Source organism: Lissotriton helveticus, chromosome 11 (assembly GCF_964261635.1).
Source record: "Lissotriton helveticus chromosome 11, aLisHel1.1, whole genome shotgun sequence".
Taxonomy (NCBI): domain Eukaryota; kingdom Metazoa; phylum Chordata; class Amphibia; order Caudata; family Salamandridae; genus Lissotriton; species Lissotriton helveticus.
The window spans coordinates 328576966-328598940 of NC_136072.1; the positions used below are offsets into that span (position 1 = coordinate 328576966).

The window sequence follows — 21975 nt, forward strand, 5'->3', positions numbered from 1 at the left end:
TAAATGAGGCCCTTAGTTTGCAGTCCCGAGCAGAAAGGAATTTAGATAACTCAGCCATACTGCATGTAATAGTTGCATTTGATTTTCCTTAGTTCTTAACCACATCGCTGCGGCGGCTTTTCCCGCTGTACGCGGCAATTTTAAAATTACCGCGTTACATGACGAGCTCAGCTCGTCATGAGCGCACGGCAGGTTACACTCATGATGAGCTCAGCTCGTCATCAGCCTGGAAGGGGTTAATTGTCTATGTGTGCCTGTGTGTATGTGTGTGCGAGAGATACAAATTGAGTTCTTCAGTGGCCTTCGGTGAACGCAAAATGGTAGTCCTGCATATAGGTTCTTAGAGTGTCCGTGCTTTTTGTTTTCAAGATCTGGTCACCCCAGTTTTGCGGTAAAACCTTTCACTCAGCAGAAATCGTAGCCCTACTCTCTGAACATTGTTGTCTGCGACCTATCAGAACACAAGACCCTACACATCACCAGTTGTATCAGACTCTAGTCTGCGATGCAACACACAGAAACGTGCAGAAACTCACAAGACTTCAAAAAGCGGCTGCATGGTCAATGCGCCCTAATGCTGTTTGTGTGGCAGGTGCGCCGCATAAAATAGTTAAATAAATAAATAGTAAAGGCTCATCGTATACAGTGCAAAAGCCACTAACCTTACATATTCCATGGTGTATGGATTTTAGCACAATGTTATCTGAATCATATCTTTAGGGTTTCTCACCTCTCCTAATACTATCAGAGACTGGGTAAACAAAGGTAATGCCTGAGACTAGTTATGGTCTGTGTGTCAAAAGCCATCTGGAAACGGAGACTAGATGAGCTTGGTGTTTATTTCTGCTGACAAATCCTGTTTCTTTTCTGTCATAAATGGGTAAAAAATTTAAGATAAATAGTTGAGCCGTGTTTTTACAATTTTTTTTATTACAAGAAAATGAATTTAGAAAACAGACAGATGGTAGTGCTCTTTCAAACAATAATCTAGGCTTCGAATGTTGCTGGAGCCAGTACGTTGGTAGAGCTGGATACACTAGCTGCTGCAGTGTGGCTGTGCCATTCAGCCCCTATCCTTTCACAGCTTTCTCTTTCCATGACCTGGTGAAACTGTGTCTTAACAATGTTGAATGATTGTCACTCTTTAGAGCGCGCATCCATAGGTCAATCACCACCTAGTTAAACGATCAGCAGTGAGTTTACAATTGTGCCAATGCTTTCTGATGACGTCACCATCATAGTTACTAGGCAATGCAGAAGATGACTCGATCAAGAACTTCCTGCCTCTGAACCAATCATCTGTTTTTATGTTGGGAGCATCCAAAACTAGTAGCCAATCCCAAACCAGGGACCAGTCTAATAACCTCCTCCCAGGCCTCAATCAGCAATGAAGCGATCAATATTCCCAATGAAGTAGCCCGTCCCACCAGTGATCTCATTCACAGTCCAAAGGCTTAATTGATCACTCAAGAGAATATGGGAATGTTGAATCTTTTTCATATATCGTTGTCTTTGAAGCAAAATCACGTTTCCTAGTCAGTTTGTAAACTCCACTTATGACCTGTGGCCCAAAGTTATTCACCAATCCAATGTTTTGCTAGTCGATATCCTGGGGTCATAACACATTGAGGATCATGTCCAAGATTGAAGCAGATCTGGTCATCCCTACTGCTGTGGGATCACTTAATTATTACATTGTTTCTGATGTTTCCCAGCATTGTTCGGAGAGGAGAGGTCTTGGGCCTCATCTAGACGGACAGTAGCAAGTCGGAAACCCCATCAGAGACTCTCTTACAGGTGAAGGAAGGTAATGTCTTTAAATGCACAGTAGGCTCCTGTGCAGATCATAGCTGACCAGCTCCAGAGGAACGGGGGTTCCAGCTCACCTCTCACGCAGCACGAAAAAGAACATGGTCTTGAGGATGCGTCCGAAGCTGCACACCGCGGAGATCAGCCAGTGGGAGTGCAGGCTCGGGTCTGTGTTCACAACACACTTGGTGATATCCGTCTAAGAAGGAAAGCAAAAGAGATGTTAGAAGAAACCTTAGGTGATTTGAATCTTACACTCTCATCCTAAAACACGCACAGTTCTGTCGTCAAGAAAACATTTATTAGGTAAACCCCAGGGTTGTTTAGGACCACTGACCTGATCTACATTTCAGTGGTAATGGAAACACAAAATCTGGTTGAAGCCCAAGGAGAATCCACTGAAGGACAGTCCCCCATCAGCTTATCCTTGTTCTCCAAAAAAGAAATCCTTATGGGGATTTTCCGCCAGATTTGGCACATTTACAAATTGGAAAGACTTCTATTGCAGCCCAACTCTAGATCAGGTTCTTTATTCAGAAGTAGGTAGTGTCTGATTTCACAACGAGAAATAAGCAAAATAGCAGCGTTTGCTTAACCTCCTGCTGCATAATCAATAACGGGGAATCAGGCAAAACAGCTACAGCCTGCCAATGATGACTATAGAGCAAAAGTATGGATTATTTTAACTAAGATGGGAATAGAAACCCCCTTGATAAATTTTCTGCGAGAACTGTACTCAAATGCTACGGCAAGGGTTAGGTTTGGTCCAGGAGGGAAACTCACGGCCTCCCTTAGAGTGGAGAGAGGGGTAAGGCAGGGCTGCATCCCGGCACCCTTCCTTTTTAAATTCTACACAAATGGACTTGAACAGGTCTTGTTGGAGGGGTGCCAGGACTTACCATGTTTAAAAAAACGCCCAATACCTGCCCTACTCAATGCGGACGATGCCGTGATTTTAGCACAAATCCCCCTGGAGCTCCAACGTGCTCTTAATAGGTATCATGGCTACATGGCTAATTTAGATTTAAGGATAAATATTAAAAAACCTTTGTCATGTCATCTGGCCCAAGTTGCAAGAAAATGAGGGACATTTTTATTGAAAAAACCAAGTTGGAGACCACTAACACGTATCCCTATCTTGGAATTTTAATAGACAACAAGTGTTCATGGAGGCAGGCAATAGAGGCCAGGAAACTGCTGTTTATGAGGGCCACTACTGCTTTAGTCAACTTTGAGCAAATCGACTGAGGAATCAACTAATCAGAGCATAAACATGCAATACAGAAAATACTACTTCAAAGTATCGAGACTGTTTTTATATTTTCCATCCTCTTGTACGCTGCTCTCAGCCATTCCATGCTGTTGCTGACTAAATATATTTGTATGATGGCCAACTGAGCTCAGCATCTGCTTAATTTGTCGTGCTTCTGGTACATATGTGGGGAGCTTCTCAATTGTGGGCGTGCTGAAACCTTTCCAGATCAGTTCAAGGGACATTGAGCTGCCAAAATACATTATTTCCAGCTTTCTACCCAGAGCTGCTAGAGTTGGCATTCCGTTCTTGCCTTCTGTTATTGCAAATGGCCCAATAACCACTCATTATGCTTGAGAATAAATGTTTTCCGTAGAATATTCAACCATCTAGGCCTAGATGTATCATCGTTCCTATTTGCGATTTCTCAATAGCGATTTTTACCGAATCGCTATTTAGAAATCGCAAAATGGGATGTATGTTTAAAATCGCTATTTCTTTGCGATTCCTTATTATTCTTTATTTGCGAATTCGCAAGTTGCGAATTCGCAAATAAGGAATAATTTCCCATTCATTCCTATGGGCCAGGAGGCCCATAGGAATGATTGCGAAATAATTCTCAAATTGCGAATTCGCAATTTGCTAATCGCAATTTGAGAATTATTTCAAGGGTGCAGGGGTGTCTCATGGACACACTGCTGCACCCCTGAAACTTACATGTGTGTGCATATGGCGCACATACATGCCCTATGGGCGAATGTCTGACAAAATATCGAGAGACAGAAAATCGACCTACAAAAATATCGAGACAAAAATATCGAAGTCAAAAATATCGACATTATATCTACATAATGGTAAGTACGAAAATATCGAGAAAAAAAATATCGTAGTACAAAAATATCGAAAATTTAAAAATATCGTTTTTTTAAATGTATTAATAATAATGTAAAAATAATTTAAAAAAACATCATTTAACAAATATTAAATAAAAACATTATAACATAATTAAAAAATTAAAAGTAATACATATACATTTAAAATAAATTAAAAACGTAATAATTTAATGTAATTTTTTTTTTATTTCATTTAATTGATTTAAAATAAATTTAAAATTATTTTATTTTTACCCTGTACGCCTGTACCCCAAAAACCCAAAACTGACCCTGAACCCTAAAAATACCCCTGTACCCCAAAACTGACCCTGAACCCTAAAAATACCCCTTTACCCAAAAACTGAAAACTGACCCTGAACCCTAAAAATACCCTTTTACCGAAGAACTGAAAACTGACCCTGAACCCTAAAAATACCCCTGTACCCCAAAAACCCAAAACTGACCCTGAACACTAAAAATACCCCTTTACCCAAAAACTGAAAACTGACCCTGAACCCTAAAAATACCCCTTTACCCAAAAACTGAAAACTGACCCTGAACCCTAAAAATACCCCTTTACCCAAGAACTGAAAACTGACCCTGAACCCTAAAAATACCCCTTTACCCAAGAACTGAAAACTGACCCTGAACCCTAAAAATACCCTTTTACCCAAGAACTGAAAACTGACCCTGAACCCTAAAAATACCCCTTTACCCAAGAACTGAAAACTGACCCTGAACCCTAAAAATACCCTTTTACCCAAGAACTGAAAACTGACCCTGAACCCTAAAAATACCCCTTTACCCAAGAACTGAAAACTGACCCTGAACCCAAAAAATACCCCTTTACCCAAGAACTGAAAACTGACCCTGAACCCTAAAAATACCCCTTTACCCAAAAACTGAAAACTGACCCTGAACCCTAAAAATACTCCTTTACCCAAAATTAATTAACATTATTTAATTACCAATTAATTATTAATTAACAATAACACTAAAGTAAATATATTAGCACATTAGCTATAATTAATTTAATTTACTAATTAATATTAATTAATTACCAATTAATTATTAATTAAAAATATGTCCAAAATTATATTAATTAATTAACTAATTAATATTAATTAATTACCAATTAATTATTAATAAAAAATATGTACAAAATTATATTAATTAATTAACTAATTAATATTAATTAATTACCAATTAATTAATAATAAAAAATATTTACAAACATATATTAATTAATTAATTATTATTAAATTACTTCCCACCCTATTCCCCTATAAACCCACAACCCGCTGTAATACTAAAACGCAAAATGTTAACAAAATTACTAATTTTCAAACATACATTTCTAAACATATTTAGCAAACATATAAACAACAAAATAAAATACATAACACTAAACAACAAAATTTCGATATTACTAACATACATACCTTAATCTCGATATTCTGTCTGTCGATATTATGGCACATCGATATACTATACCATCGATATTAAAACATCGATATTATTGCATATCGATATTTTATTTTCGATATTTTGTCAGCCTACCCCTATGGGCATGTATGTGTGTCACATGCCACCTTCAAAATTGCTCAACTGTGACTTTTGAAAGGAATTCGCAAATTAACACCAACCTCAAATTGGTGTTAATTTGCGATTTCTCAACCAGAATTCGCAATTTGAAAAAGCTTCATACATGGCATTTAAGGAATCGCAAAATTGCGATTCCTTATTTTGCTAATTTCTCATACATCCCAAAAGATGCAAAATGTCCGTTTGCGATTCGTTAAGGCCGAAATTCTGTGAATTTCGGCCATAACGAATCGCAAAAGGCTTGATACATCTAGGCCCTACATACTCTCTTATGATGGCGATTACCTCTTCTAGCACCATGTTGTGTTAACCCTCCAGCAGCCTTCGGAGGGGTTATTATTCCTGAACAGCGCTTTTAAATGGGATCCTTTAAGGATCTTTTTGGAAAGCAATGAGGTACTGGATCATTTCCTTTTGAGGGAGAACTTTTTTTCATAGGTTCAACCCTCGTGTGTGCAAATCTCTGTTATCTATTGATAGGCTGATTGCTGATCTACATCTGATTGAAAAAGAGACTCCAGGACTGTTGCCTCCTGTGAGGTATGGGTGTCAGCTCATGCACAGAGCTCTGTATTTGAATCACCGATGTCCCAAGTTCCTTTGGTAACCCATCGGGAGTTAGTGCAGATCTTTTAGACTGGTGTAATATACCCTGAAGGCTGTCTACTGCATCTAGTGGCTTTCATCTGCAGCATATGAAGTTTACAAATATGCGGTATACACCCTTTACAACGAAACTTTTACAACGAACTACCATTACACGGCAACTTTTACAACGCAAACCATTACAACGCATAGCGCTGGGGGGCGCTCTAGGATAGGGAATAGGTTTAATGTACTATCCAACACCTTCCCTACTATCCACGGGGACTGGAGTTGGAATAGTAAATTAAACTATTCACTATCCAGCGCCTAAAAGCATTATGCGTTGTAATGGTATGCGTTGTAAAACTTGCGATGTAAAGGTAGGCGTTGTAAAAGTATGCGTTGTAACGTCATACATCCCAAATATGCATGTGGCAGGTGGGTGGGGGCGACAGTGTGTAAGCAGTATTCCTATTGGAAGCTGAGAAAGTTCTATGGCTCTTGTTAGTGTTCCACTATGAATAACGAGAGACAATTCCTTGTCACCAGGACCTCAAACGAGGCTTTCCACTGAGGATCCATATCTTGAGTGGGATGTCTTTGCAGTGAAACCAGCCACTGGAATATATGAGCAAACCAGGTTGCTTGCATCCCACCCTGAAAATCCAGCAGTCAGTCATGCACTGGCTCCAGCAATGATTAGGATACATTACAGACTGTTTACTCTTTCCAATGTCACAGCTATCGGAGCATTATCAGCCCTATATCCAAGCGTTTATTGTCAGACCCTGTCCGGGAGGCATGGCTGAGTGGCGCTACTGGGTGACAACGGTGGTGGTGAGGGAATATGCTACTGGTGTCCTGTGGGCCTGTCCTACTATGGCTCTGCAAACTAGCCCATTACATCCTTTCCACACTTGACTCTCAGGGTGTTAAAGACGAGAAGTAAAAGGCTTCCAAGAGGTGTAATGTGTGAGACATGAGCTCAGAATTCAACTGTCAACCAACAGACACGATGACATATTGTCTAGCCCGTTGATTATCCAAATTAAAAGAAAGTATGTTAATTTCACAGCAAAACAAAATATTACATAGTTCTATTGGGATATAGGCACAGGAAACCCCTCTGTGATTCTACAGTGGCCTCCCCTAGTACTAGGAATTTGTTTAATGTTTATGGTGACTTGAATGAAGTTCTCCAATACGCACTGCTTAGGCACAGATGCAGTTCACTCTGGAACACTCTTCTCCTCTTGCTAATGTGTGAATCAGTTCAACAGTTCATGCCACAAAAATCACAGGGGCAAATGTCTAGTGTTGTTATGGCAGGGTTACCGCAGGGCCTTCAGTGTTTTAGCCTTGTCCCGACTAAGTTCGTCTTTACCTGCTCAGTGAAGGTGCAATGCTTACGGCATTAGTGGGAGTTTTCTTTGAACTTACTCAGCAGCTGCAGCTTCAATACGGTGGGACTGCTGCAGCAGCTATACTCGATATACAGACCACTGTCTGGAAGGCCTACACAGCAAGCATTTGTGGCCTCCTACACCAGTCAGGTGCTTGGCTCTGGCAGTTGCAACCTCCTGGTCTGATTTAAAGCAGCTGTTCATCTTCAACGTTGACGCCTTGAGGCGGGAGGGCTTCCGCATCAGCATTAGACTGGGCTTCTCTTGCTTGGTAGCAACAATGTTGGAAAGCAGCAGCATGCACACAGCAGGGGTGGACAATTCCTAATCTAACCCCCACCCCCACCCCCAATTGAGAGAGCGCACCCTTATGAGGTGTGCAATATCAAAATTATTCACATATACGAAAATAGAACACTTTTTAGCAGCACCACCGGCCGGAGTCACAGAGAAAACTCCAAATTCAAAAGGTATTGTGCTTTTGACAACAATCATCGTATAATGCGGCACTGCCAGCCAGTGCCGTGAATCACAGGCGGCCCACACACACACTCATTCCGCACCACTCCGTGGTGCAACAGGTATCAGTAAGTCTGTACGGCACACTCTTACACACTCACACATATGTACTCTGCACCCTAATGAGGTGCCACTGGTACCCAGCAGATCAATGGTTCGCCCTCTGCAGACTCCATGGCCTAAGCTTCCCCACTCTCTAGTTCACCTCGATCGCCTATGACTCCAGATGGAAGATAACCAACCCTGCCTCCTGGACACTGGGCCACACATGGCCGAAGTCAAACTTAGTCTGGGTCCTCAGAAAGCAGGTGGGAATATGTATCAGTCTTAATTAGGAGTTAGACATAAACAAGGGAGAGGTTAGCAGCCACTCTTGAGGTTCACCCACAGGTCTCAAAACACAAAGGAGTCACACAGTGTCTTGAACCTCTTCTGAACTGTCTCTGAAGCATTTCTTCAACCCAGTCAATCTCTCTCAAGCCTACCTAGTGCTAAGATGTCTTGAAGAGAGTCCAGGTGTGGAGAGGGGAGTTGGTCCTGTCGTGTAGTTCCTATAAACCTCTATAGGATCTGCACGTTTAGACAACATAGACTGTGGGATTGGTGTCCAGACTGATTCCAGGCACCCCCACTGGGTATGTTCACCTGTATACCTAGCTAGCTCACAGTGCCACTGTTAACTCCTCTTAGCAAGGAGAGAATAGTTCTTGGCAACTATCGAACATGACAACTATGTCCCTTCAGGGATCATGGAGACAGTACTGTATTTTTCGCTCAGTCACTCGTGCTACCTTAGTCTCAGAGAGATACACAGAATACATGGTTGGGACGTTTTCCAAAACCATTTATTGAACCAGCGTTATTCTTGTGTAAAATAGGTGTGCTGAAACTACCATAGGACTGTAACAGATATGAACGATATTAAGCACCAACAGAGTAATTAGATGGTAGATTTCTACCATAGTGCTAAAATAATAGATATATGCAAGCATATACATACATGACAATAATAATGCGTACTCCTACGATGCAACCCTCACTAGATGTACCTAAGTGTATCTAGCATGTTTGGAGGAGTAGAGCCAAGAATTCCCCTAAGCTGAAGCCAACCCCATTACCTGAAGTGAGAGACTGTGGGACCGAACCATTACACCACACAACAATGAACCCCTCCTAACTTGCAATCAGTTGGATAGTGGTTCCTGTACACTGTCAGACATTGATTCCTTTATAAAACGATCTGAGGAGTCTTTTTGTATTAGGACCTGGAATATTGCAGGGATAAAAAACAAAATTAACAATGAAATATGGCTAAAAACTCTAGAGGGATGTTCCTTAATCCTAATACAGGAAACCTGGCAGACAGAGCTATTTTTTATTGATGGTTTTCAAACTGTGTGCACAAATGCCACTCCATCAAGAATGGGGAGAGCCAAAGGTGGCTTAGCAGTGCTAGTTTCGATAACATCTCCTTTAACTTTCCCTCACATGACTGCGTTAGTGCACGATGATCAAGCGGGGTTCATTCCTACTAGGAACACGGCCATTAACACACGTCGATTGATCCGTATACTGCAGGGTGCCCTAGGCTCGGACGGCACGTCGGCTGTTTTGTCGGTGGATATTGAGAAGGCTTTTGACAGCCTTGAGTGGTGTTACCTAGATAGTGTGCTAGAGAGGTTCGGACTCGGTGAGGGGTTCGCGCGCTGGACGAAAGTTCTCTATTCATTGGCCACAGCTAGGGTGAGAGTGGGGTCGCTCGTATCGCCCGCTTATCCGGTACGCAGAGGGACCAGGCAGGGCTGCTCGCTCTCTCCCCTTCTGTTTGCTCTCGCGATGGAACCGCTGGCGGCGCGGGCCAGGGCGGGGGACGCCTTTAGGGGAGTCCGCTGCGGCGTAAGTATTCATCACATCTCGTTGTATGCTGACGACCTGTTGCTGTATTTGGAGGACACGGAGATGGCTTTGAGTGGAGCCGTGGGATTGCTCTCCTCCTTCGGCAAATTGTCGGGACTTAAAGTGAACTGGGATAAAACCTGCGTTTTCCCGCTGCAAGCGGGTGTTCAGCGCCCCCCTCTCGCAGTGAACGTGCTATGGGCGGACAGGTGCTTTACGTACCTGGGGGTACGGATCTATCATGATGCGGCGAGCTTACTAGAGGGTAATATAGGGCGGTGTATCAGGGGATTACGCGGCTGCATGTCCTTCTGGTCATCTCTCCCTTTGTCTGTGCAGGGACGAGTGGCACTGTTAAAAATGGTGGCGCTCCCCCGATTGCTGTATTATTTCAGAACCCTGCCTATTTGGATTCCGCAGCGGATCTTTCGGGACCTGCGGTCAATGATTATTGGGTTCCTCTGGGGGCATGGCAGGCGCAGGGTGGCGTTGCATACCATGACTAGACCCAAGCTGGAGGGGGGGATGGCAGTGCCGGATTTTGAACTATATTACCTGGCAGCCCAGCTCCAGATTCTGACACAGAATGTGGCTAGAGAGTTTAGAGGTCCGGATCGGTTCCGAGGGATGGGTATCCAGAGACACGTCCTCTCCTATATTGTTCTGCAACAGAGATTAGCACTGGGGGAGCTCACCTTAGAGGAAAAAACCCTCCGGCTCTGCTGGAATAGGAGCCTGAAGCGAGCACGAGCGGTGCGACCGTATGCCCCGGAGATCCCTCTAGGGATGCTGACGGCGCTGCCGCATGGGGGAGATTGGTCTCCGCTGGCGGACTGGGAAGAGTTGGGACTACATGTTGTGGGTGATCTGTTTGTGGAGGGAGTGTTGGCCCCGTTTGCGGTGCTTCAAGAGCAATTTGGCCTCCCGGACGGGGACTACCTCCTGCATGCGGCGATATCTGCCGCAATGCAGAAATACTGGAGGGTGGGACTGCTGGAACCGGTTACGACAAAGGCCTGTCAGTACGTGATGATGGCCGCGGGTACGGTCAAGGCGGTGACTTGTCTCCAATCGCGGATGCTGACCGATGGGCTGGAACCGCTCACGGTGCTGAAAACCAAATGGGAGGACAGTATCGGCAAGTCTATCCCGGATGCAGATTGGGGCCACATTCTGACTCGGACATGGAAGGGTAGCAGGAATGCTAGGTTCCAACAAATCCACTTCTTCCTTTTGCACAGAGCATATCTGACCCCGGGGAAGCTCCGTCGGCACTTTCAAGTGCAAGACGCGGCATGCCCGAGGTGCTTAACATTGGAGGTTGAACTGGACCACATGATGTGGGGCTGCCCGAAGCTGGGTACGTATTGGTCTGAGGTGGGCGCCCTTCTGAACGCGGTAACGGATAGGGAAGTGGACTTTGACATGGCGGCGTGCCTGTTACTATGGTTTCCCCACACAGCGAAGACGAAAGTCTCGAGCAAGTTCATTGATTTGGGGCTTATGTTGGCACAGAGGGAGATCACGTGGCGCTGGAAATCCAAGGAAGGCCCGGGGGTGGGGAGATGGACGAATGAGTTGCTGAAGTGGTCAAAATGCGAGAGTGTGCTGAGGATGCGGCAGGCCACCAAATTGGGGAATGAGAAGGGCATGGAGGCAGCTAGGGCCTGGGAGACAATTGTTCAAGCCTTATGTGATCATCTGACAGATGGCATGGAGGAGAGACTTTCGGAGACTGAGTTCCAGGAGACTTGAAGCACGAACGTTTACTTATTAATGATGACCTACCACTCTGTCCAACACACATCCTCACCACCCACATCAGCAGCAGTTAGGGGGAGGGGGGGGGGGGTTGAGGAGCTAGTAAACTGCCCTGTTAGAGTTGGACTGCAGGTGGCGCAGATTAAGCACCGGGTGGGTCGTCGTGATGATGTACAGGCGAGATCATGATCTGTAGACCCGCTGAGCTCGAATGTGGTTCGTAAGGTAGGCACGAGCCCTCTAGAGGGCATCTAGGGGGGGGGGGGGGGGGAAGTTGTTGTTGAGGGGACATAAAATGCGGAAACAGGATTGTATTGTTGACCAGGCGTCCTTATGTAATACACTAGGAGACCTTGCTGCACATTGCATTTGCGCCGCCCAGCCTCCGGGATGTGGGCTGATGGGCTGTGTAAAACCCAAAAAGCATGTGGTACCTTGTATGGGGATGGACTGATGGTCGATTCTCCCGATGTTTTGTCTGTATTTCTGCAATAAAAATATACTTTAAAAAAAAAAAAAAAATCTCCTTTAACTTTAAAGAAGGCCAAAACCTCATCAGAGTTTTATCAATTCCTTTATTTTGTTTCGGAGGGGAAATTGTCTATTATTTTAATTAATTTTTTATAATATTATCTTCGACAAAACAAGAGATAGGGTTGTTAAGTCAATGGAAGAAGATCTTGATCATTTTTTAGAGGAAATAAAAGGGGATTATGTATTAGTTTGGCCGGGCGATTTCAAATGTGAAAAATGCAACATTGAAGTGGGTAAACACGGTGGATATTGTGATCGTTTTGGTGACCGACTCTTCCATTTTCCACACGAGCCTTATGGGGAGACAATTAATAAGGTAGTTTATAAATATAATCTAATTGCCCTGGACCCTACTATTACTGTTGGAGTAACAAATCTACAAACTTTTGTGGGGGCTAGATCATCGTCGAATATTGATCATTTTGTTGTTTCTGCAAATTGCAGGGATTAGTTGGAAACACTTTTTATTAATGAGAGTTTATTAAACGATCGCCACCCGCTAATATTGACTGTAGAACTTACCCTTACACGCCAAAAAAGGGGTAAGACTATGGATTTGAATATTCGGTCCCAGGGTAATAATGGGACTACTATACAATGCGCATTTGTTTATTCATATTTTCTTTATGGAAAATGTAAAAGGGCAAAAACAGAGAGATATAGACATATGCTCCGATAGTACCTCAAAAAGCCTGTCTGTAATAAATGCATCTAGTAATATTACAATTGAAATAGCTAGCAAATTAACTACTAAAAGGAGAAAGAATGGAAGTGACTTTAACCCTAGATGGTTTAATCAGGCATGTTCAAAGCTAAATGGAGATTAAAAAAGGGTCTGAAATTTAGGCCAAGAGACAACGCAAGGAGCATATCTTTAAGAAAAAGTTATAAAAATGCCTTGAAAGATAGGAAACAAGAGATCCATGAGGAGGCCTGGAAATCATTAATACAAGCTGCTGAGACACGAAACGCTGCTTTGTTTTGGAAAACAATTGACCATAGCTTCTTTAGAGAAAACTCTGCAGTAAAAATAGATACTGTTGTCCCCCCCAGGTGATTGGATATTAAATTTTAAGAGCATTTTTAATCCCGACGCTGTCAAATATATCAAGAGTAATAGTGATAATTATATCACAGTGGAGCCAGTAACACACTCCCCTATTATGCCTGATGAAATAATGTCTGCTCTACAAAAAAATGCAAATAGTAAAGCCGGCGGACCAGATGGGGTCCCTATTGATATTTTTAAACACAATATGGATTTCTGGACTCCAATTTTATGAAATGTTTTTAATGCCACCTTTTGTGGAGTGTTGCCCTTATCCTGGGTGGAAAGAGTAATTGTACCAATATTTTAAAAAGGGGACAGAGGTGTAGTGTAGTTCCTATATTCCCAATAGGCTCTGCGCATTGGAATAATATACCCTGCAGCTTAGACGTAGGACTGAGGTCTACTGGGTCTCTGCCGAATATACTAGACTTAATTGTGAGTGCCAGCTAGCTCAGAGGTCACTAGAAACTTTCTCGAATAAACAAGAAGGGATTAGTCTCTGACAACCATATAACATGACAACTTTGTTTCCCCAGAATGAAACGTATCTCTAGAGTCGCGGAAACAATAGACGGCTATTTCACTCAGTCAGAGGTGCATGCTTCGTTTCACCAGAGCTGCTTAGAAATAGAGAGACGGGCATTTTCAATAAAAGTATTTATTGAACAGTCTTATTTCTTAAGCATAAGAAATGCACTGCTACAATTGAAATGCTAGTTAAGAAGTACACTGTATATAATAAGAATAGTATTATAAAATAGTACTGTAAAAGCATTATATGGTTTCTGAGCCATATTCATAAAATACATAGAATGCATAAAATACATACAATGATAAAATAGTGGCTAAAAGTACTCAACTGGTGCTTCTAACATATGCCTACCCTGGTGTACCTAACCTAAGCCTAGTACGAGGGAAGAAGTAAGTGAGGAGTAGTTTAAGTTTTAGTATTTCTCTGCCAAGAATCTGTTCAAGAATTCTCTACGGATCTAATCAGCTCCGTACCTTGGTTTTAGAATGATAGAGGTCTTCTATCTCTCTCTCGGGACTCGATCTCCCAGCAACCCGCAAGGGTAGCCTGGAAACACCGGAGCTGGATTTCTCGGCAAGAGAAAAGACAGCGTCTTTTCAGTGCGTCAGTTGGAGGGTCGGCTTCCTTCGGCACTTGCAGCAGCAGGGCGTCGGGCAAGTAGTTAGTCGATCTGCTCCTGAACCACCGTGTGTTTGACTGGGCAAATGTAGGCATATTTATACCCCTGAAGGTGCAGAGTCTGACGTAAGATTGGACATAATATCGTCACTAGTGCCTCAATTCCTTGAAAACTCCCGGATTTCTTGGATAAATTAGTATTCAAGCAGGGGGAGGATCCTGACTGATGAAGGCTGGTTTTACCACAAAATCAATTTGGATTCTCGGAGTTTAGTGGAAGTAGCCATGCCGTATTAGGGCTGTACAGGCTATAACTAAATAAGGCAATGATTCTTTATACCTATCTAAGGACTGGGTGATTTATACCTATATAGGGGCAAGAATCGGGAAAAATTACACTAGGGTCCTAGATTCCCACATAACAGAGGAAAGGCTAATTGCTACCGTCCCATATCCCTTCTTGACTCCACCTCTAAATTAATGGGGAGAATAATGTTGGAAGGGTTAGAAAACTGAGCTGAGAAAAATAACATCTTGACTCAGGCCCAGTATGGATTCAGAAGGGGTATAGGGACGGTGGAACAATGCATCAACTTGGAACTATTGATTGGGAAGTACACCTTAGCTAAGGATGGGGTTATTCATATCTGTTTTGTCGACCTTACTAGCGCCTTCAATCTTGTAAATCATGCTAAATTATGGCAGACATTGAAGGTGCTAGGTGCCCCAAACGATATAATCACACATCTGGCCCAGATTTACTCTCTTTTAACTTCTAGAGTGCAGTTTGGAAAAAAGGGGAATGCACTCCAGATTTTAGAGTAACTTGTGGAGTACAGCACGGTAGTGTTTTAACTCCTTTTTTATTTTCTTTATATATTAATAGTGTAGATTCCTTTTTACAAAATAAGGTTGCAGACGCACCAAAAGTTAGGGCACGCCCAACTCCTGCTCTTCTCTATACAGACGACGCTGTTCTGTTATCAAGAACAGCTAACGCTCTGCAATGTTTAATAGATAAACGTAACTCCTTTATGTCTGGTAAAGATCTCAAGATCAACTTAAAAAAGACTTATGTCATGACCTGTGGGAGTTCAAAATTGAAGAACAGACAACATCATGTGGGAGGGATTGCCATTAATAGAGTCTCAACTTTCTCATATTTGGGTTTGACCTTTAACATGAATGGCACATGGAACACACATATGGAAATGTGTAAATACAATTTTTTAAGAACTACTGAGGGTATATTAAGATTCTCTGCCAAAATAGGAAATAAACTAATAAGGGAAATTCTCACCTTGTACCGTAGTAAACGTGTAACAGGTGTTTGTTACGGGGCTGCATTATGGGGGAGAGTGAATGCCGCCCCGTTACAGACCCTTGAAACAAATTCCTAAAAAGACTGTTGGCAGTCCCTTGTTCCACGGCAAATTATATAACACACAAATAACTCTCTGTACCATTCATAACTGACTCAATTGAGATGGCTGGCCTTATCCACTGGCAAGGATTATGGGCCAAAGATGAGACTAAACGTTTAAAGCATCTAATTTTAGATTGTTTATCCCTTGACTACAGTAGTAAAATTCCCTGGCTTGGGCACATACATACCCTCCTGGCACGCTGTAAGGTGTATATTGATAAACAGAACCCGGCAGCCATACTCGATTTTAGTAAGAAAGATCTCAAGACAAGGTATCTGGATGCCATGGAAGGAGTTAGAGTGGCCGAAGCAAGCCAAAAACATAGTGCTAATTTCTACTATGAAATTCCAACAGTAAGGGGTACACAAATTTATCTAACACAGGTGCGAAAATACAGCACAGATTTTATCTGACAAGACTCAGGCTTGGCACCCTTCATTATTTAATAGCATTTCCGAAACAGGATAAGTGGTGCCATAAACTCCCGAATTGTCCGTGCGATGGAAATTCCCCCCCCCAATCTATGTTGCACTTTTTACTTTTTTGTGGTTTTTATATTGATATTCGGAAATCCATTTTAAAACCTTTGTTTTTATCTAAAAGGCTTTATCATTATAAATATGCTTTTAATTTTATATGTAGCTTGGAAAACCAGAAAATTACTGATGCAGTTATGTTGTATATACAACTAGCTATAAAGAGAAGAAAGGCTCATGCACACTTGGACGCATTATAGTATGAAAAATTAGATGATAATACGTAGCTGTGGAATTCTTAACAGTAGTATATATATATATATATATAATCCCAGGATGGTTCCGCTCTCCTCTTGCCTGTGGCGCTGCTGGCAAGTGCGTCGCTTCACGCGGTAGAACCAAACCGCAATGTATTCAAACTGTGTTTGCCCCCAGGGCCTCCCGGGTCCAAACCAAAAGAAGCCACCACTCCAGTCAATACGTTTTATCAGAAACTGGTAGATTTATTGTTCAAATCTCTACAGCATGTTTCACAGCGACAAACCAACGCGTTTCGTGAGCTCCCTACTCACTTGATCACGGTTGTTACAAACACTGTTTGCTGAGAATAATTTAAAACGGGAGTCCCTCCCCCCATCGGTCACATGATTCCAACCATATGTTTTTTGACACTATGGCCTTCTGGGACTCGTAGTTCTTATATTACAAAATGTTATTTCATGTTATTCTCACAGAAAAACAAGTTGTGCACCCCTTCCCTGCTGATTGACAGTTTTTGAATCATATATTCCTTTCGTGATATTTTCATTAAGGATTTCTTGTGTGCCGGAAAACCACAGTCATTATTCTAGGCAATTAAGATTAGAATCAACTTTTCAGTAAAATAAAAGCCCTCCAGTGGGCTGACTCAGTCATGTGGTACCTTAAAAAAAAGGGGGGTTCCCTATAATTTGATTAAGGTTCATTGTACCTTACATAAGGAAGGATGGTTAGTGTTTCCAGCACTTTAAATTCAATAATTTTCAACATATAATTTTTCAATAATAAACAAACAATAGGGTATTTTTATACCGGTCTTTTTCCATTAGACCTACTTAGAGCCCTCTAGTGGGCTGACATTTACCAGGGTGTTAAATACTAACTCAAAATTTAATACATTTGAAATTTCGCCCAGATTTTGGCTTTCATGTATACTGTGCCGTGGTTTTGTGGAGGGAAAAGTTAGTTATGGAGTACATCAATGGAGGCTTTCATTGTTATCAAATGTGTACATAAAGTTCTTCGGACTGGTTCAGACCATAAGGGGTCATTGTTCGAAAGTTCAAGATGTGGCGTGATTCCTTTTGGCGCAGCAATTTTTCTCGGTGTCCCCCCCTTTCCGTTGGGGCCAATGTTTCCAATCCCAGAAATTTCAAAAGTCGCCAATTGCCATCATGATTTGTCTCCATGTGTCTGGCCACTGCATTACCTCTATCTTTATTGGTTGTGGCCCTGGTATGTTCCAAGATGCGCTTCTTAAGCTCACAAATTGTGCTTCCTATATAGCGCAGCTTGCACGGACATTCAATTAGGTACACTGTATACTGGGTTTTGCAAGTGATTAATTCTTTAATCTTCCAAGTTTTTCCATTCGTCATTTCGATTTGTTTCGTTGGTTTGGCTATCTCGCAAACTTTGCAATTGTAGCATTTGTTGAATCCAACTGTTTTGAGCCAAAATGTTTTTTTACGGTTCATGAAATGACTATGGATCAATTGGTCCTTCAGATTTTTTGTTCTGCGGTATGTGACCACTGGGTGATCCCCCATTTTCTGACCAATTGTTGGATCCAGTTTCAACAATTTCCAGTTTTTTCTGAGAATCTGGACAACTTCTTTTGCTTCTTTGCTATAATCCAGTATTAGTCTTATAGGTTCTTCCATTTCTTTTTCTTTTATTTGTGGTTTCAAACAGTCTGCCCTCGATTTCTCATTGGCTCTTTCCCAACATTTTTTCGTCAGGTTTTTTCCATATTTTCTCTTACGGAATCTCTCCATTGTTGTTGCACTGTGCTTCTCCCATTCTGTTTTTTCGCTACAAATTCGTTTAACACGGAGGAATTCACCGTATGGTATACTTGATATTAGGGCAGATTGATGAAAGCTTGTGGCTTCCAATGTCGAATTTGTGGCCGTTTTCTTCCTGTGTAAGGTAGTCTCCACTTTGTTGTTTTGGATATATACTTCTGTATCCAAAAAGGATATCGATTGCCTGCTTTTTGTGTAGGTGAATTTCAGACCTCTTGTACTATTGTTCAAAAGTTCAAAGTATTCTTCGAATTCACTCTCACTTCCCCCCCACACTATAAATAAATCGTCAATAAATCTCTTCCATTGTACGATGTGTTGGGTGTGTTTGACATTTCGTTGGTTCCAGGCTATCTCTTCCTCCCACCAACCCATTGCTATGCAGGCATAGCTTGGGCTGAATGAGAATCCCATTGCCGCGCCATTGCGCTGACGATAGAGTTGTTCTCCAAAGAAGAAGATGTTGTTTGAGAGTAATAATCTGATCATTTCATACAACATGTCATTATGTTCCTTATAATGTATGTTTCGTTTTTCCAGGAAGTATTTGCAAGCCATCAATCCCAAATCATTGTCAATATTTGTGTATAGTCCGATAACATCCATGGATATTAGCAAATAGTTATCCTGCCAATCCAACTCAGATATTGTACACAAAAAGTCTGTAGTGTCTTTCAAATATGATTTTAAATTCTCCACATAAGGTCTTAGAAAGAAATCAATGAAATTCCCCATTGGTTCCATCAATGAACCGTTTGCTGACACTATCGGTCTTCCTGGTGGTTTCGTGGGGTTTTTGTGGATTTTAGGCAGAAAGTACATGGTTGCCATCCGTGGAAAATCGACTGTTAGGTATTTCCTTTCCTCATAGTCGATTAGATTACTGTTTTCCCATGTTAAGAGTTTTTGATCTAACTCTCTCTTTAATTGATCTGTTGGGTTCTTCATTAGTTGTTCATAATACTCCGGGTTCGATAGTTGATTCATCGCTTCCTCCGTGTATAAGTCCTTATCCCAAATCACCACGTTCCCCCCCTTGTCTGCCATTTTTATTTCCACATGTTTGTCATTGATGAGGGTTGTCAGTGCTACTCGTTCTTGTGGGGTTAGGTTGTCTTTAAATTTCATTTTAGGAATGTTATATAATTCCTGTATGACCGCCTCCTGGAAGATATCAATTTTATTGCCCGGAGTGAGTTGTGGATAGAATTTGGACTTGGCCTTCATTTTACTTATCCCAGCTCCTAATTGTGGTATCGCTGTAGTCAGAGTTATTTCATTTTCCTCCTCTGCATTCAGGTTAAGAAGGGTTAGGTACCCATCTACATCTTTCACAGTTAGGTCTGAGAATGGTTTCATGGGAATTCTGTTGATTTGAGGTTTGTTTTGTCTCTCTAGAAAATGTTTAGCCAGTTTGATTTTTCGAATATATAGATATAAATCTATCCTTGTTTGGGCTAAATCCATTTTTCTTGTGGGACAGAAGTTGATGCCTCTTTTAAGTAAAGTCGTTTCCGCCGGTGTCATTATCCTTTTGGATAAGTTGACCACTTGTAGTTCTTCCATCATTTGCCCCTCTTCTGTTTCATGCCCCTTGTTTCCGGGCCACTTTGTGGATTTTGTACATTTTCTCCTCCTGCCTCTTCTGGTTTTTTTTGATATTGTTGTTGTTGTTGGCTTCTTTGTCTGGGTTGCCAAGATCTTCCGCGGCCTCTTCCTCTTCCTCGTATTTGTCTGGGCGCCCCTTGCTCCTGTTCCCATTGCCGCTGCTGGAGCACGAGGCGCATGTCCCCTAAAAAACGCTTCTGTTCTTCATCCAAATTTAGGTCTTCATCTATCAATTCATTCGATGTGATTGAGGATAGGCTGGAGGATGAAATCGTTTTAGTTTGTAATGGTTTCTTGTAAAGATCATATTTTCGGGCAAACGTAAAGATTCTGCCTTCCGCGTAGTCATTTGCGTCTCGTACAAATTTATTATGTTTTCTCAATCTTACAGTTTCCTCATGTTTCTCTATTTGTTGTTCCAAATCTTCTTTGAATTTGGTCATTTCTTGATTTAATTTTAATGCTTCCAATTCTTTTTCCACTTCCTTCAGTTGTTCCTTTATTTTCTCCAGGGCAATTTCAATGTGCCTAACCAGTATCTTTATTAGGCCCAATGATGAATTCAGGATGTAAGCCCCCCATTCCTGTAGCAGCTCGTTGGTTACATCCTGTTGGCTAGGCATCAACATTATTCTTAGGCCTCTTGGGACCCTTTCTGCTTCCAGATATTTACGTAATGCAATGACTTCCCAAGATTTGTTGATTTCTTTTCTGGTTAATTTTTCCCAGGCTCTGATTTTCCCTTTTGTGTCATCCTTCGGTGTATCACTCTGTTTGGCTTGAGCCTTCTCCATGTTCCCCTTGTCGAACATATTGGTGACAAGTTCCTTTCTTTTAGCCTCTCTTTTCTCCATTTCTTCAATGCTGTGAATTGCTGTTTTCGTTCAATTGCTATATTTATTATTTTCGTTCTGTTTCTTTGAATGACTGCCGGCTATTTAAAACTGACTAGGCTGATTCTGGTTCCATGATGGATACAAATATTATTGGATGAATGCGCGTGTTCCACTGTGTGTCAAGCGCTCTTTCCAAAAGTTTTAGCACATCAGAAACATATGCCCTTTGTTTTAATTTGCCGTTGCGTAATCGCCAGGATATCCCTTTACTTTAAAGTTTTGTCTGCCGTTAGGAAATGTTCAGACTGCACGTTTATTTTTCCGTTTATATTGAGAAGGAGAGAGGGGGATCCCTTCTTACCTCGGATGTATTCTCCGGGCAGCGTGGGTTCCCGTCCTCCACAAACGCCTCTCGAGTCTGCTTCCTTTTGGCTCAGGATTTCAATGCGATGAGCACCCCAAGAGGAATTCAAAATAATCCCAGGATGGTTCCGCTCTCCTCTTGCCTGTGGCGCTGCTGGCAAGTGCGTCGCTTCACGCGGTAGAACCAAACCGCAATGTATTCAAACTGTGTTTGCCCCCAGGGCCTCCCGGGTCCAAACCAAAAGAAGCCGCCACTCCAGTCAATACGTTTTATCAGAAACTGGTAGATTTATTGTTCAAATCTCTACAGCATGTTTCACAGCGACAAACCAACGCGTTTCGTGAGCTCCCTACTCACTTGATCACGGTTGTTACAAACACTGTTTGCTGAGAATAATTTAAAACGGGAGTCCCTCCCCCCATCGGTCACATGATTCCAACCATATGTTTTTTGACACTATGGCCTTCTGGGACTCGTAGTTCTTATATTACAAAATGTTATTTCATGTTATTCTCACAGAAAAACAAGTTGTGCACCCCTTCCCTGCTGATTGACAGTTTTTGAATCATATATTCCTTTCGTGATATTTTCATTAAGGATTTCTTGTGTGCCGGAAAACCACAGTCATTATTCTAGGCAATTAAGATTAGAATCAACTTTTCAGTAAAATAAAAGCCCTCCAGTGGGCTGACTCAGTCATGTGGTACCTTAAAAAAAAGGGGGGTTCCCTATAATTTGATTAAGGTTCATTGTACCTTACA

General features: G+C 42.0%; 1 protein-coding gene across 1 annotated transcript in view; it reads right to left on the bottom strand.

The window, feature by feature from the left end:
- Nucleotides 1-910: 910 nt before the first annotated feature.
- The window catches only part of BOK (BCL2 family apoptosis regulator BOK), a 332157-nt gene continuing 311092 nt past the window's right edge, over nucleotides 911-21975 (bottom strand). Inside the window, exon 4 of the mRNA XM_078665683.1 lies at nucleotides 911-2008. Within this exon, the coding sequence (XP_078521809.1) occupies nucleotides 1883-2008 (126 nt within the window). The 3' untranslated portion in view covers nucleotides 911-1882. The remainder of the gene's footprint in view (nucleotides 2009-21975) is intronic.